Source organism: Populus nigra, chromosome 14 (assembly GCF_951802175.1).
Source record: "Populus nigra chromosome 14, ddPopNigr1.1, whole genome shotgun sequence".
NCBI lineage: Eukaryota > Viridiplantae > Streptophyta > Magnoliopsida > Malpighiales > Salicaceae > Populus > Populus nigra.
This window is the reverse complement of record NC_084865.1, coordinates 3054860-3068164: the sequence shown is the minus strand read 5'-3', so window position 1 is coordinate 3068164 and position 13305 is coordinate 3054860. Positions and strand designations below refer to the sequence as shown.

General features: G+C 36.0%; 3 protein-coding genes across 7 annotated transcripts; 2 read left to right on the top strand and 1 right to left on the bottom strand.

Annotated features, from left to right (window-relative positions):
* Nucleotides 1-1378: 1378 nt before the first annotated feature.
* Nucleotides 1379-5532, top strand: LOC133673413 (protein kinase STUNTED-like). The gene is made up of 10 exons (XM_062094197.1): nt 1379-1682; nt 1787-1878; nt 2141-2390; nt 2601-3194; nt 3288-3536; nt 3628-3791; nt 3884-3960; nt 4050-4197; nt 4623-4772; nt 4871-5532. Exons 1-10 carry the CDS (start codon nt 1487-1489, stop codon nt 5108-5110), a joined length of 2160 nt encoding a protein of 719 aa, XP_061950181.1. The 5' UTR covers nt 1379-1486; the 3' UTR covers nt 5111-5532.
* Nucleotides 5533-6845: 1313 nt separating this feature from the next.
* LOC133672545 (uncharacterized) lies at nt 6846-10539 on the bottom strand. 5 transcript variants are annotated; one of them, XM_062092990.1, is made up of 4 exons: nt 10195-10539; nt 8587-8654; nt 7515-8492; nt 6846-7238 (listed from the first exon to the last, which is right to left on the bottom strand). In XM_062092990.1, the coding sequence occupies exons 1-3, from the start codon at nt 10301-10303 to the stop codon at nt 7527-7529; spliced, it is 1143 nt and encodes a 380-aa protein (XP_061948974.1). In that variant the 5' UTR covers nt 10304-10539; the 3' UTR covers nt 6846-7238; nt 7515-7526. The 5 variants fall into 5 exon arrangements, with proteins under 5 accessions (XP_061948974.1, XP_061948973.1, XP_061948975.1 ...); XM_062092989.1 differs by having other exon boundaries at nt 6846-8492; nt 10195-10538; XM_062092991.1 differs by having other exon boundaries at nt 6846-8489; nt 10195-10537.
* Nucleotides 10540-11073: 534 nt separating this feature from the next.
* LOC133672865 (uncharacterized) lies at nt 11074-12861 on the top strand. Its single transcript, XM_062093415.1, has 2 exons — nt 11074-11235; nt 12097-12861. The coding sequence occupies exon 2, from the start codon at nt 12136-12138 to the stop codon at nt 12448-12450; it is 315 nt and encodes a 104-aa protein (XP_061949399.1). The 5' UTR covers nt 11074-11235; nt 12097-12135; the 3' UTR covers nt 12451-12861.
* Nucleotides 12862-13305: the final 444 nt, after the last annotated feature.

Here is a 13305-nt window from a genome sequence, read left to right as displayed (position 1 = left end):
AGCTGAGCTGCCTTGAGTAGACACTACTCATCAAACAATACCAAAACAAGAAATAGAAAACGATAACAATCCGAATATTGAAGCCTTAACAAGCAAGCAATTTTGAAGATTCTGATGTATTTTAATTTATGATCCTTTCCTTGAGTTCGCTCTCTACTCCATCCCATCCCATCCCATCCCGTTTCGTTCTCTTTTGAAGATGAATTTCAAGAGAAAAGTAATGGCCACCTGCCTTCCCCTGTCGGTGTAACTTCCATGCATTAGCATTTCAGTTTTTATTGTACGATATTTGCCCTCTCCAATGGACTCACCTTCTTGAGGAGCTTCCTTCCATCATCCTGAAAATTGCAAAACAAATTATGAAAAAAGATGTTAAAATTAAGAGCTAACTCTACACTGATTAAAGTTAGCTTAATCATCCACTTTTCTTTAATGTCATAAGCACTGTTTGGAAACGCGGTAGAAACCGTGTTTTATAAAAATTTATTTTTTTATTTTTGTTAAAAATTAATTTTTTGTATGTTTTGGGTCGTTTTAATGCGTTGATTTTAAAAATGATATTTTACAAAAATAAAAAAATATTATTTTGATGTATTTTAATATAAAAAACATTTTAAAAAGTAACCACAACTACACTCTCAAACATGCACGTAAACACATTAGTAAAATAAGTACATTTTGGGGTTTGTTCGAGCTTAAATTAGTATAAGAATAATAAATGAATGCTTGAGTATGGTTACTTGAAGATATTATCTTTATAGTACTTTAAAATCTTACAAGGTAGGTAGTGTTATGTATAGGGTTTGCAAGACATTACAAATTAATTTTATATAAAATAAAAAGAGCTCCTTTTCTCTTCTAAGATAACAAGATCTTGTTTTTCAAATAATACTTGATATTTAAAGTTAAAATCTTGTTTATTTGCGGGGAAAAAGAATTTTTTTAAAAAAATAAAAAAATTACTTTTTGATATTTAATTGTATTATAAAAAATAAATTGATAATTTTTTTTTTTATGTTTATTACATGAAAAATTGATAACTAAATTGTATTCATAGGATTGTATTCACATGACATGTGAAGAACATCATCTAATACTAATAAAAAATCACTAAAAATAAAACACAATACAAAGCTTTTGAATTGGTTGGTTGATTGTTTTAATCTCATTTTGCTCCATTTTTGTCATCTTCCCTAAACTCCATAAAGAAAAATACAATAAATAGTCAAGGAACTTAGGTTTTTGAAGGTAGAAATGATCTTTGTTCCATCCAACGGCTGAGATTGCAAAAACACAATTTATAATCATACACTAAGAAGCACAGAACAACATTCCTTACAGACGGTTAAAAGTAATAAAGTTTTTATTAAGAGAAAAAAGATCACATTCCACACACGATCATTTTCTTTTTTCCTGATTTTCCCCCAGAGAGAGAGAAGCCAAAACGACAGATCATCTTCAGTGCGTAAAGGGGGGGATTCCTGACATGGGCACTGACAGGACTGTCTCCGGTGGCTGTGGAGACGACGTTTGTGGTGGTCGTCGGGGTGGTGAAGGTGAAGTGGTGGTGGTGGGAGTGAAATTTGATGGACCAAGTAAAGAACTTTTGACATGGTCACTAATGAAAATGGCACAGCCTGGTGACCATGTCATTGCTGTTCATGTTCTTGATTCTGCAACTGGTAATGATGACAGTAATAAAGGTCGTGTTTCTCTTTAATGGGTTCTTTTTAATTTTGTCAGAGATTGATCTTTTTGTATGGTTTTTGGTGGATGTGGTGTACAGAATGTATGGCAGGGACTGGATCACTTCTGTCATTAGTGAAGACATTTGATTCATTGTTGGCTGTCTATGAAGGTTTCTGCAACTTAAAGCAGGTTGCTCTTTTTTTTTTCACTCCTTTTTCCAATCAGCAATTTTCTCTCTCAATCTTTAAGTGTTTGGAATGGGGTGTTTTTCTGCTTGATTTCTGAGAAAATTGAGGAAAACTATTTTTGTTTTTTCAAATAATGAGGACTATTAGTCTAAGTATTGAAATTTCAATGGTATTTTCACCAAGGAAATGGATTGTGATTTTCATATATTTTTATTGTTGAGATTGAGAGGATGAATATTGAATTGGGTGAGCTGTGTTTTCAGGTGGATTTGAAGCTAAAGGTGTGTAGAGGTGAATCAGTGAGGAAAATTCTGGTAAGGGAAGCAAAAGCAAATAGTGCTGCTAAGCTGATTGTGGGAACTTCCAAGAAACATCAGAAACTCTACTCTTCAACCTCAACAGCAAAGTATTGTGCTAAAAAATTGTCGAAAGGTTTCTCTGTCTACGCTGTTAGGAATGGCAAACTTGTGTTCCAGAGAGAAGCATCGGTTCCAAATATTGATACCTTACAAGGTTTTAGTTCTTTACTCTTCTGGGTTTCATGTTCTTAATTTGATACGATAATGAGAATAATGCTCGCATGGATGGTTTTTATGGGTTTTCATTGATGTGCTTAGCTTTTTATTTCTTGTGCTTTAGTATAATTACGGCTCTTGTTTGCTTAGTTCGTGTCTCTTTGAGCAAAGAAAATAATAACTGATGCAACTGGTTTTGTGGTGGCAGATAAATTAAACCAAGAAAGTCGAAATTGCTCACAAAAATCTCAGAATAAGAATTCTATAAATTGTACTCCACGCTTGCTATTGCTGGATGAATCTGGAGCACATGAATTGGAGGAGTCATGTAGGGATGGCAACGGGGATAACTCATTGGCTTTGGTACCAATTCAAACAAACAAGCCATTATCGAATTCAGATTCCGATGTGAGTGAAGGATTAGTGGAGTCAAAACAGGGATGGTCATTTCTCCGTCGGGTATTTTTCCATAAGCAGCAGCACACAGAGAAAGCTCATATTAAAAAGATATCTGTGGTTAAATGGGTGTTTAGGTTACCTACTCGTATTTCTTCATCTGTGGTGTATCCAGATCAAAAACAGAATACGTCGCACGTGGATGAAGATCAAAACTCGAACTCAGATAGAAAGAATTATGCAATAGTGCCAGTGGGGCCTGAGGTTGTTTGGACTCCCATTTCACCATGTCATGGCTTGAATGGCATTCCAGAAGAGTTGAAAGACCTGCATGAGAAATATTCATCATCCTGTAGATTATTCAGCTATGAGGAACTTGTGATGGCTACCTCTAACTTTATTCCTGGTTTGTTCTTTATCTGAATTTCATATCACTAGTTTTGACTTGTGCACATTTTGGTCTTTCCTCCTAATGTTGTTCTTGAATTGTTACTTCCAGAGAATATGGTAGGCAAGGGTGGTAGTAGTCATGTTTACAAAGGGTGCCTTCCTGATGGCAAGGAATTGGCAGTGAAAATTTTAAAGCCATCTGAGGATGTAATAAAAGAGTTCGTTGCAGAAATCGAGATCATTACAACTTTGCATCACAAGAACATAATTTCTCTATTTGGTTTCTGTTTCGAGCACAACAAATTACTCCTAGTTTATGACTTTTTATCAAGAGGAAGCCTAGAAGAGAATCTGCATGGTACATACTTTCTGTGCTTGGGATTGGATGAGATTATTTCATTTTCAGCATTGAAGTGATCCTTAACTCCTAATTGCTAATTCTTGACTAGGTAATAAGAAAGATTGGAACGCGGTTGGTTGGCAAGAGAGATACAAGGTGGCTGTGGGTGTAGCGGAGGCACTTGATTACTTACACAATTGCTGTGATCAGCCTGTGATCCATAAGGATGTAAAATCTTCTAACATACTTTTATCAGATGATTTTGAGCCACAGGTGCTGTATTCTAAAGCTTTCTGTGGATTTATATGAAGATCTTATATTCTTGGTAGCTTTTGATGTCGATTATAATTTGATTTGTTTCTCAGTTGTCAGATTTTGGATTGGCTAGCTGGGCTTCTACTTCAGGCAATGCAACTTGCACCGATGTTGCAGGAACCTTTGGGTGAGTAGTTTGCTTTGCAATTCATGTTTTCTACCCATTTTCTTTAGTGTTTCAGAGTTTGAATATGCTATATATTTTCTTTGTGGCAGTTACCTGGCCCCAGAGTATTTCATGCATGGCAAAGTAAGTGATAAAGTGGATGTATTTGCTTTCGGAGTTGTGCTCCTTGAGCTTCTTTCTGGAAGAATGCCTATTAACAGTGAACATCCGAAAGGCCAGGAGAGCCTTGTCATGTGGGTAGGTTTCCTCATATACTTATTAATTCAGACTGAAGAGTATCTTGTAAGGAGATGCTTTTATTTTCATAATATGAAAGAGGAGAAAAGGACTGCTCAAAAATCTATTGCAATACCAACAAGTTAGGACAATGTGAGCGCAAAGAAAATGCAAAGAAAATTGTGTTTTCAATATGGACCTTTTGCAGTTGAATAAGTCAGGAATTTTCAAGCTGATTGGGGTGTGAATTTATATTTTGTTCCTACAAGATACTTGATTCTGACTGGATAAACTGAATGCATGATTTTGGATTTTTTGTTTTTTCTTCTGAGGAAACCTCAGGATCTGTCGTTGTCCTTCTCAAAGAATTCTATTTCACAGTTTGTTAATATTTACTTCTTGATGTTATATTTTACAATTAATTATTGTATGATTCTGGCATCCAGGCAAAGCCAATTCTTGAGGGTGGTAAAGTGTCCCAATTGCTTGACCCGCATCTAGGTAGTGAATATGATGATGATCACATCGAAAGAATGGTATTAGCTGCAACCCTTTGCATCAGACGTTCTCCTAGATGTAGGCCACAAATGAGCCTCGTAAGTTAAATTTCACCGAATGCTTTGATTGTACTATGATTTGTTTCCTCTTTTCTATGAATTGAATATTTGCTCATGGATATTTTGGCTGATTGCAGATTTTGAAGCTCCTCCTAGGGGATGGGGAAGTAAAAAATTGGGCAAGGCACCAAGTTTGTGCATCAGAAGAACTTGACTCCGTGGACGGGGAAGTGTTTCCTACCAATATTCAATCCCATCTTAACCTCGCATTACTTGATCTAGAGGATGATTCTCTTTCTATTAGCAGCACCGAGCAAGGCGTGTCAGTAGAAGATTACTTGCAAGGGAGATGGAGCCGCACATCAAGCTTCGACTAACCATAGGCCAGTGGAATGCAATGTGCAAGTTGTGCAATCTTTTCAATGTACAGGGGGCTTGATTGGTTCATCTTTTCAAAAACTTTTCTGGGTTAAATCCACTGGTATGGTCTTGGAAGAGAGGTTTTCTGCAAGAGGCTTGCCTCCGCCTAGGCTTAAAAGTTGTATTAAAAAAAAAGAGGTTTCAAGGACTGGTTTTGTTTCCGATTTTTGGTCATTTGTGAATTTGCTTTAGAAAATGATTTGAGACATGTAGCAAAACTCCCACCACCCGAATATTAGTGGTGAATGGCTTTCCCCCTCAATTACATGCTGTACTCGAAGACGAGTATCAGTGCTTGCTTTCTTGCATCAGATTGTGGTGATGTTAACTTGATAAACTAGACTTTATTTTTATACATCAAATTATAAATTTAGGATCCCTTTACCTGTTCTTTTCTGAAACACTTGTTTGAGCTGGCAGGCGTTGTGACTTGACAATGAAAAGCCAAGACCTTTATTCCTTGCTTTGTGGTACAAGATGTTACCTTCCTAGTGTTCTAACATCATGTGTCTGATTTCTTGTATTCATGGAGCCTCCCTATCCTCAAATCCCCCCCACAGAACACAAAATGTTGGATATAAATGACCCTACTGTTCTGCACACTAAGAACCCATTTGGAATTGCTAGCAAAATGGTCTATTTTTAAGAAAAAAATATGTATTTTTAAGTGTGAAAACATTTGAAAAGTAACTATAACTAGAACCGGGATTTTGTGACATGATTTTCTTATGGAGACTCTTAACATTAAGAGAAGAAGTAAGGAAAAAGAAGGCTCTCTTTGTTCCCCGAAAAAATGAAGATGAACGAAAATTCTGCACCATGTCACCACACCTGAGGCCTTAGCCATCAGCTAAATTAAAAAAAAAAGAAAAAGGAAGGTTATATTGGCCCAGCCAAATCCTATTACGCTTCAATTAATGTGTTGGTCATATCCTAGCAGTTGGAAAAAAAAATCGCATTTAATGACTTTGGAAGAATACGTGGGATGACAATTTATAGCTCGAATGTAAAAGAGGTAAAAATTATGTTTTAAAATGTTTTTTTTATTTAGAAATATATTAAAATAATATATTTTTTAATTTTTTAAAATTTATTTTTAACATTTAAAATCAAACAACGGTGATTAGAGAAGAAAAAAAAACCCACAAAAATTATGAAAATGTAAGCACAAATCCAACTTCACAATCAACAAAAACAAGAGGACTAATCATTCATGGCATTCGGTCTCAAATTCATTCAAACTCACCGGAAAAAAAATTGTTGCTTGATGTTGGCATGATGCACGATTACAATCAACAAAAGGCTGGAGTTTCATTTGTATGTATATGAGGGTTGTCTGTTGCGGTAATTGAAGGATATTAATGACTCTGTTGTAATGGGGGATGATTTGTAGATGTAGGTGGGGCTCTCAAGAGCAAACCTAGCCTAGGCAGGCAACTGGTCAACGATCACTGGGTCTCCCTGTTAGTTGGATTTGATAACCTTGGAACAAACCATAACCAAATTTAAGTGCAGATCAAGAGTTAGAAGTTGAGACAGAATTGGGAAGGATTATGCTTGGCTCAATCATCGCATACATTGTGAAAATTAGAAAACTGGCGAGCGTTTAATATTGTGATAATGATTCGAATGCAGCCATCCAGCATTCCCAAAAGCTCCTAGACTGCCAACAGGAAAAGACCATCCACCGAGTTCATGGAAACGAATCATTAGGCAGCTACTTGGATACTCGAAACAAGAGAATAAACATGCTCATCAATTTTCACATATATGGTGATGTTATTTTCAAATGGCATATGGCCTCAACACACAAATACAAAATTTGTGCAGGAACCTGACCAGCACTGAACTCTACTTAGCAGCGCGATCTTGCACCTCTTCTCAGCTTGTAAGACAGCAGTTACAGGCAGGCTCTTATCAGCAAAATTGGTCCATTCAATGACCCCTTCTAGTCTGCAAAATAGGAAGCTGAAAAACTCTTGGACTGGACCTTTACAAATAACCCCCATTCAAGCAAAAATAGCGATGGCAGTTCAGCATCAGTAGCATCACATTAACTATAACACTTGCTTCCCAAGTCTTTGTCTAGAAGTCCAGAAAAAAAAAGATGATTAGCTGTAATCCCAAAAACCCAGAAAGCGCATTAAATTCTGATGATTCTGATCATTTCCAAGGGAACCATTCATCTCAGAATGAGTTCAGGTTGACCCAATTTACAGTTCAGAAAGAAGCCTGCAATTTCAGGTTGCTAGAGCGATCAATGAAAATGAATGCATAAACTTGTAAGCATGAGCAACACGCAGCGTGCATTTGACATGCATGGCATTTGAATGCATGGACAACCCATCTGACTGGTGGTACCTTTAAATTTCATCATTCATCACTGTCACTGATATCAAAGATTGATCTCCTGACCACAAATGAAGCCCTGGAGGGAGATCTGAATCTATAGAGAGAAAGCGCTGGTCTTCGTTTATTGGCAGAAATTTTGAGCTTATTTGCAGCTGTCATCATGAGTTTCCCAACTGCAGAAGTTGTTTTTAGCTTATTCCCTGAACTTCCAGGTCGAAGATCTGTTGGCAGTGGAGAAGCCAGTGTTCTTGGGGGCGTTCTGATGTCAAACTGTGGTAAGGTAGAAACTTGCATATTTGAGAAATCATTAATTTTAGCAAATATTACTTCTTGTGGTCTCTCTGTGGGAGTTTCCACCATTGTGCAGGAAAAGGTTGCAGGCTTAACTTGATTTATAGGTGTCGGTAAACCAGAGCACACTTTGGCAGCAAGATTTGGAGCCTTTTTTCTTCTATCAAATTCCTTACTGAGGTCAGCCATTCTCTTCTTGTCCTTGCTCTTTTTCTTAAAACAAGCGACAATTTTTGGAACCGCTTCTGTTATTGTTGCATGCTCAACTTCATTTCTAGGTGCCAATAAACCAGAAGACACTTTGGCAGCAACATTTAGAGCTTTTTTACTTCTGTCAAGTTCTTTGCTGATGCCAGCCAGTCTCTTCTTTTCCTTACTTCTTTTATCAAAACAAGGGACAGTTTTTGGAAGTTCTGCAGGTGATTTGATGCCAAGTAATCCTTTTATCCTCTTGTTATTACCATTTGCTATTGTGTCATTTTTTCTGGTGTTTGTAACGAGAGAGCCAATGGCATTGCTACCATCAGAAATATGGTCATCCTTTGCAGCTAGACACTGAGGTAAGTGTCGATTACGAAAGCTATTTGAAGACCTTATTTCCACATGAAGAAACCAATTTCCTTTGAGACCCTGAAAAGCATACTTTATAGGCAGTGACTCCGTCAGGTGGTAGAAGCAATTATTTCTCCTTACCTGCTAAAGGACAGAGAAGTGTAAGAAAAATTAACATGAAGGAATCCCCAAACAAAATCTGAAATTAAAGAAAGCAAAAGGATCATTTTAAAAATACCTTTAATTCATAAACTTTAATCTCTCCCAATTTCGGAAAACAATTGAAGTGCATTTTCTCCAGCTCTCCTACAGCATAAATATTGGCATGCATTACTTTTCTATGAAGTAGAGAAAGGGTAAACATAAAGAAAGGTCACAGGCAGCTTTTTAAAAATCAAATGCAATGCAAGGAACTAATCATGCAAGAATGCTGGAGGAAAATTTGGACAAATATGAAACCCTAAAGCAGAAAACACCACCAAATGGAGCATGTATATAGTCTAGTTATATGATAAATAAACTCAATACAATAGATTAGCAGGTTCTCCACTTTGCAAACTTCATTGAATCAGTTGGTCTATTCTGGGATTAAAACTTTGTTACCTTACAGGGGAGCTGTTTAAGGTTATGCGAACTTTGAGAGTCCATTGTATCCCTTCTCTAATGAGAACTAATAAAGAGTATCAATGAGACATCTTCTACAAAACAACAATGAAAGAGGAGGGACAAAAGGCTAACTTATCCAACATTTTACTGAATGACTTCAGGCTATCTCCTCCAGTTTTTTGGGGGCCAGGTATTACTTACAGGATTTTCTGATTAAATTATTTTCAAACTTCTTACGTTTGCTTGTAAAACACCCCATTTAAGTATACAAATGCTGAATACTGATGAGAACATCAGGTAGGATAAATCAATGACATAAATGCAAGCATTAAACCTCTATTCATGGTGCAAAATGATTGAGCTTCAAAACTCTGAATCCATCCAATTTATGTACAAACTTTCATGATTAAAGTGTGGTGTCTCCACTTCATCCTCCTAAAGATTACCTCTTGCCTAGTAATCAAGCACTAAATATCTAACAAATTAATTTCTTTTGAATTGCCGACATGATTGTGTCGTCAACAATTAGGCTGACCTCATAAAATAATCAATATCTAACAAAAGAAATGATCTTTATAGCACCATAGAGTTCTCAAAATGCATGGAGTTACTTACCAACACAGACATCACCACTTTGGGACCACTCATCAGAGCTATAGATCCCTCAAATTATATTCCCTGCAACCAACTCTCAAATTCACTTGGCATTCCCTAAATTTCCTTGAATTAGTATGTTCAGCCACCTCTAGTATGCATTTCACCTCAACTAAATTATGTAAAACTCCAAAAGCTTACTTCTTCAGTCGGCACATCATAACTCTTTTCACTTTCAGCATTAATGAAACAAAAAAGTTATTGAAATTGACTTCTATCAAACCCCATCTAACCTCCAATACTCTGTCACCTAACAAAACTGTTTCTTTGACAATGCATTATGTCCAATAAGAAAAAGCAGCAACCTTTTGCATAAAAAAAATATAAAATAGAACAAGTGAATAGTCCCAATTCAATACAGCAAAATCATAAACACCCAAACAGTGTGCTTTAGAATCCAAAAGTGAAGAAAACCCAGAAGAGCACATCAAGTGAAACGTCAAAACAAACAATCAGCTCCATAATAGAAACTATGATACAGACGAAACAAATAAAAGCAAGTAAAAAGAGGGATTGTTGAAAATCCAGAGAAGATGTTAATAATAAACAAAGAGAGGCAACAAAAAGATTATAGAAAGAAAGTTACTCTTGAAATCAGCAACAGTGATGTCAGGAGAGATGCCCATGGCAATGTGAGTGTCCATGTTTGTGTCTGTGAAAACAGCTACTTCACCGTCACTAGGTTTTGATTCCATTGAGATGGCGATGAAAGACAATTGTCTGCAACTAGCCTAAATGGATAGGCAGAGAGAATGTGGCCGTGCTATTGATTGCAGTTCTGGTTGAACGATTTTCTGTCGCTTTAAAGTAGATGGCCAAGGCCTGTCAAGCCTCCATTAACTACTGGGAAGGAACCTGGGCACAAGAATTTCGAATATAATGGTGTTATTTCTCGAGTAAATTATAAATCGGCTCCTTTTGTCTTGCAAATTAAATATTTCATTTAGTTTCAAAAACTAATTGTTTTTTTTTTCAAATTTATATCCCTTTTCAATTATTTTGTTTTTTTAAGGAAATAGAAAAAGGAGGAGATGAGGTAAATAATATGACAAGATTCATGAGGGAAAAAAAACAGTTTTTAGAGTAATATTATATTAAATTAAGCATGATCAATAATTAACTAAAGGACTACTTAATTAGTTTAACTATTCAATTCATTTTACAAAACAAGAGGAACTAATTTATAATTTACTCAATTATAAAAAAAAAAAAACTTCGTATTTAATCATATCTCATCTAAATTGTAGTTTTTGTAAGAAACGACATTATTTTGTAGGAAACTTAATCTTTTTTATTAAGAAATTCAAATAGAAGAACCCCAATTGAGAAATTTAAATTGTTTGGGGATAAAAATGATACAAAATATCTACAGGGGTAAAATCGATACTATCCTAGTAGTTGGAGGATATACTTAAAGTTTGCCCAAAACAATGAAAAGGTTAAACCCTTCTCTTCAGCCCTCACAGCTGGTTATGGTTTAACGCACTGTAGTCTCTCTCTCTCTCTCTCTCTCTCTCTCTCTCTCTCACACACACACACACACACACAACACGACGAGGCACGAGCCCATTTCTCAGTAACTAGGCTTCTTTTCATCAATCATTTCCAAATCCAGAGAAAGTACCAGGTATCATCTTCTTTTCTTACCCCTTACTCTCTCACACACATCACAACATTTCAATGGTCTCTGTAATTTCTGGGCTGTCTTTGCTTCTCATTTAAATTCAACCATCCCTGTTTAGTATGATTATAGCCCAGGTCAAGTTGTGATGTTATTTAGCTGAAATCCTTTACTGGGTGCATGAAAAATCTCTTATTATTGATTGATGGGTGTGGATAATGGGTTCTTGTTTGACTATTCCTGGATCTTCTTGATTAGCGATACCTGCAGTTTTCTTGCTTTAGCAATTAAATTTTTTTATGATTTTCTTGTTTGTTGCTATTAGTTGGTATTTTAGAAATTTGGGTTTGGCTTCCTCTTTTCTATAGAAAAGCTGAATGACGGCTATGAGACCTTGCCTTACAAAGCTTAGAATTAGCTTGAGCAGCATGTAATGGAAAGGTGTGTGCTTTTGAGTATTTGTGCTATTGCCTGTGTGTGTGATCCTAAAAGCAAACTGGAAAACTGAAATCAATTGAAGATTTCAAGATAAATTTCCTTTTTCTTCATGGTTGAGTGAAGATCTGGAAATGCGAAAAGATAATATGCTGAATTAGTAACTGGGAATTTTGTAAGAGAGACAACAAAGTGCAGAATAATCTTATTGAGATTTAAAGTGATGGAGGGTTTTTTAGAAATTCTTGCCTGTATTTCATTGACCTGTACTGATATGGATATGATTATGGTTTATGGTTCAATCTCTTTGAGCTTGTTATTTGATTTGGTGGTAATAACTTTGCTTCTTTGATGTTACTTGCACATTTTATTTTTATTTTCTTCTATAGAACAAAATATACAATCACTTGGTGAACTTTGCATTGTTTTCAGTTTTTCAAGTTGGTGTGTCGTAGATAACAATCTAAAGAAATGGCTAGTCAGCAAAAAGAAGATCTGCCAAGCACCAGTCCTCATGCTGCTGGTTTTGGGGAAATGGTAGTAGATCGATATCAAAAAATCAGAGAGCATGCAGAAACTTATCCCTACGTGTGGGCTTCGTATATTGTTGTATATGGCGGTTTAGGCCTCTGGGCTACCTATAGATGGAGAAAGCTTCGTAAGACCGAGGACAGAGTGCGAGTTCTTCAAGAGAGGCTACGCAAACTTGTTGAAACTGAAGAGGGTGCCAGCTCTACCAAGTCTGTTGAAAAGGCTCCATCATCCACTGAAAAAACACCCAGATAGCTATGTGCTATTTCCACCAAATCATTTCCTATAAATTGCTTGAGTTTTGAAACAGATGAGCTTGGCGTATATTTGCAAGAGTTGAGGAAAATCTCAAATGGAGAATAGTGCAATTTGTTTTTTTGGATAAACAGAGCGAAGAAATGGTGCATTCATTACCCATGAAATTTCTAATAAAACTTGTCTATTTCTTAGAAGCAATGAAATCCACCGGCTTATACAAATTTTTGTTTAACTGTGTTAATCCAGAGTCTGAATAGAGCTGGATGAAATGATACAAATTTGGTTGTTCTGTTTAACATCTATGCATCATCTATTTACAATTCCCGTTGGGGTTTATTGTAACAATTATGATCAATTCTTATTATTTACTTTTTCTTTCGGAATAAATGTCAAATGGAATTTACTTTATGTTTTTCTTCTTCTTAAAGCAGGGTGTTTTCTAAGAAACATGCGCTTTTTAGTGCTCTTGAAAACTGCATTGCAATATGTTCTGCATATGAGTGAATGATTTGAGGTGAAATGCTATCAAGTATGGCATACCCTTCCCCATCCGCTGGACCAAGGTCTGCTTATTCATATGACAGGGCTCGACTATACAATATGACTGTTACTATGATCGTGAAAATTCTTGTCAACTTCTGAGAGGCAATGAAATTCACCAGCTTTCACAATTTCTTAAATCCATCAAAATTCTCCACAACGACAAGAAAAGGAGTCGAGCCATTATTTTTGGCATTTAATAAACTAGATTAAAATTTAAGAAAAGGACTGTTTTTGCAGGTTGCAAAATATAAATAAGGATATCGGTTCTGCTGTTTCCTTGTTTCATTAGCATGCACACTTGTTAGTAAA

What these genes read in the sequence shown, in the direction of transcription:
- LOC133673413 (XM_062094197.1), top strand. Translation starts at nt 1,487, where the DNA reads ATGGGCACTGACAGGACTGTCTCCGGTGGCTGTGGAGACGACGTTTGT. An exon ending in GTTTCTGCAACTTAAAGCAG is followed by an intron (nt 1,879 to 2,140) that starts GTTGCTCTTTTT and finishes CTGTGTTTTCAG; the next exon opens with GTGGATTTGAAGCTAAAGGT. An exon ending in GATGTTGCAGGAACCTTTGG is followed by an intron (nt 3,961 to 4,049) that starts GTGAGTAGTTTG and finishes TCTTTGTGGCAG; the next exon opens with TTACCTGGCCCCAGAGTATT.
- LOC133672545 (XM_062092990.1), bottom strand. Translation starts at nt 10,303, where the DNA reads ATGGAATCAAAACCTAGTGACGGTGAAGTAGCTGTTTTCACAGACACA. An exon ending in CACTGTTGCTGATTTCAAGA is followed by an intron (nt 8,655 to 10,194) that starts GTAACTTTCTTT and finishes TTTATGCTGTAG; the next exon opens with GAGAGCTGGAGAAAATGCAC. An exon ending in TTAAAGTTTATGAATTAAAG is followed by an intron (nt 8,493 to 8,586) that starts GTATTTTTAAAA and finishes TCTGTCCTTTAG; the next exon opens with CAGGTAAGGAGAAATAATTG.
- LOC133672865 (XM_062093415.1), top strand. Translation starts at nt 12,136, where the DNA reads ATGGCTAGTCAGCAAAAAGAAGATCTGCCAAGCACCAGTCCTCATGCT.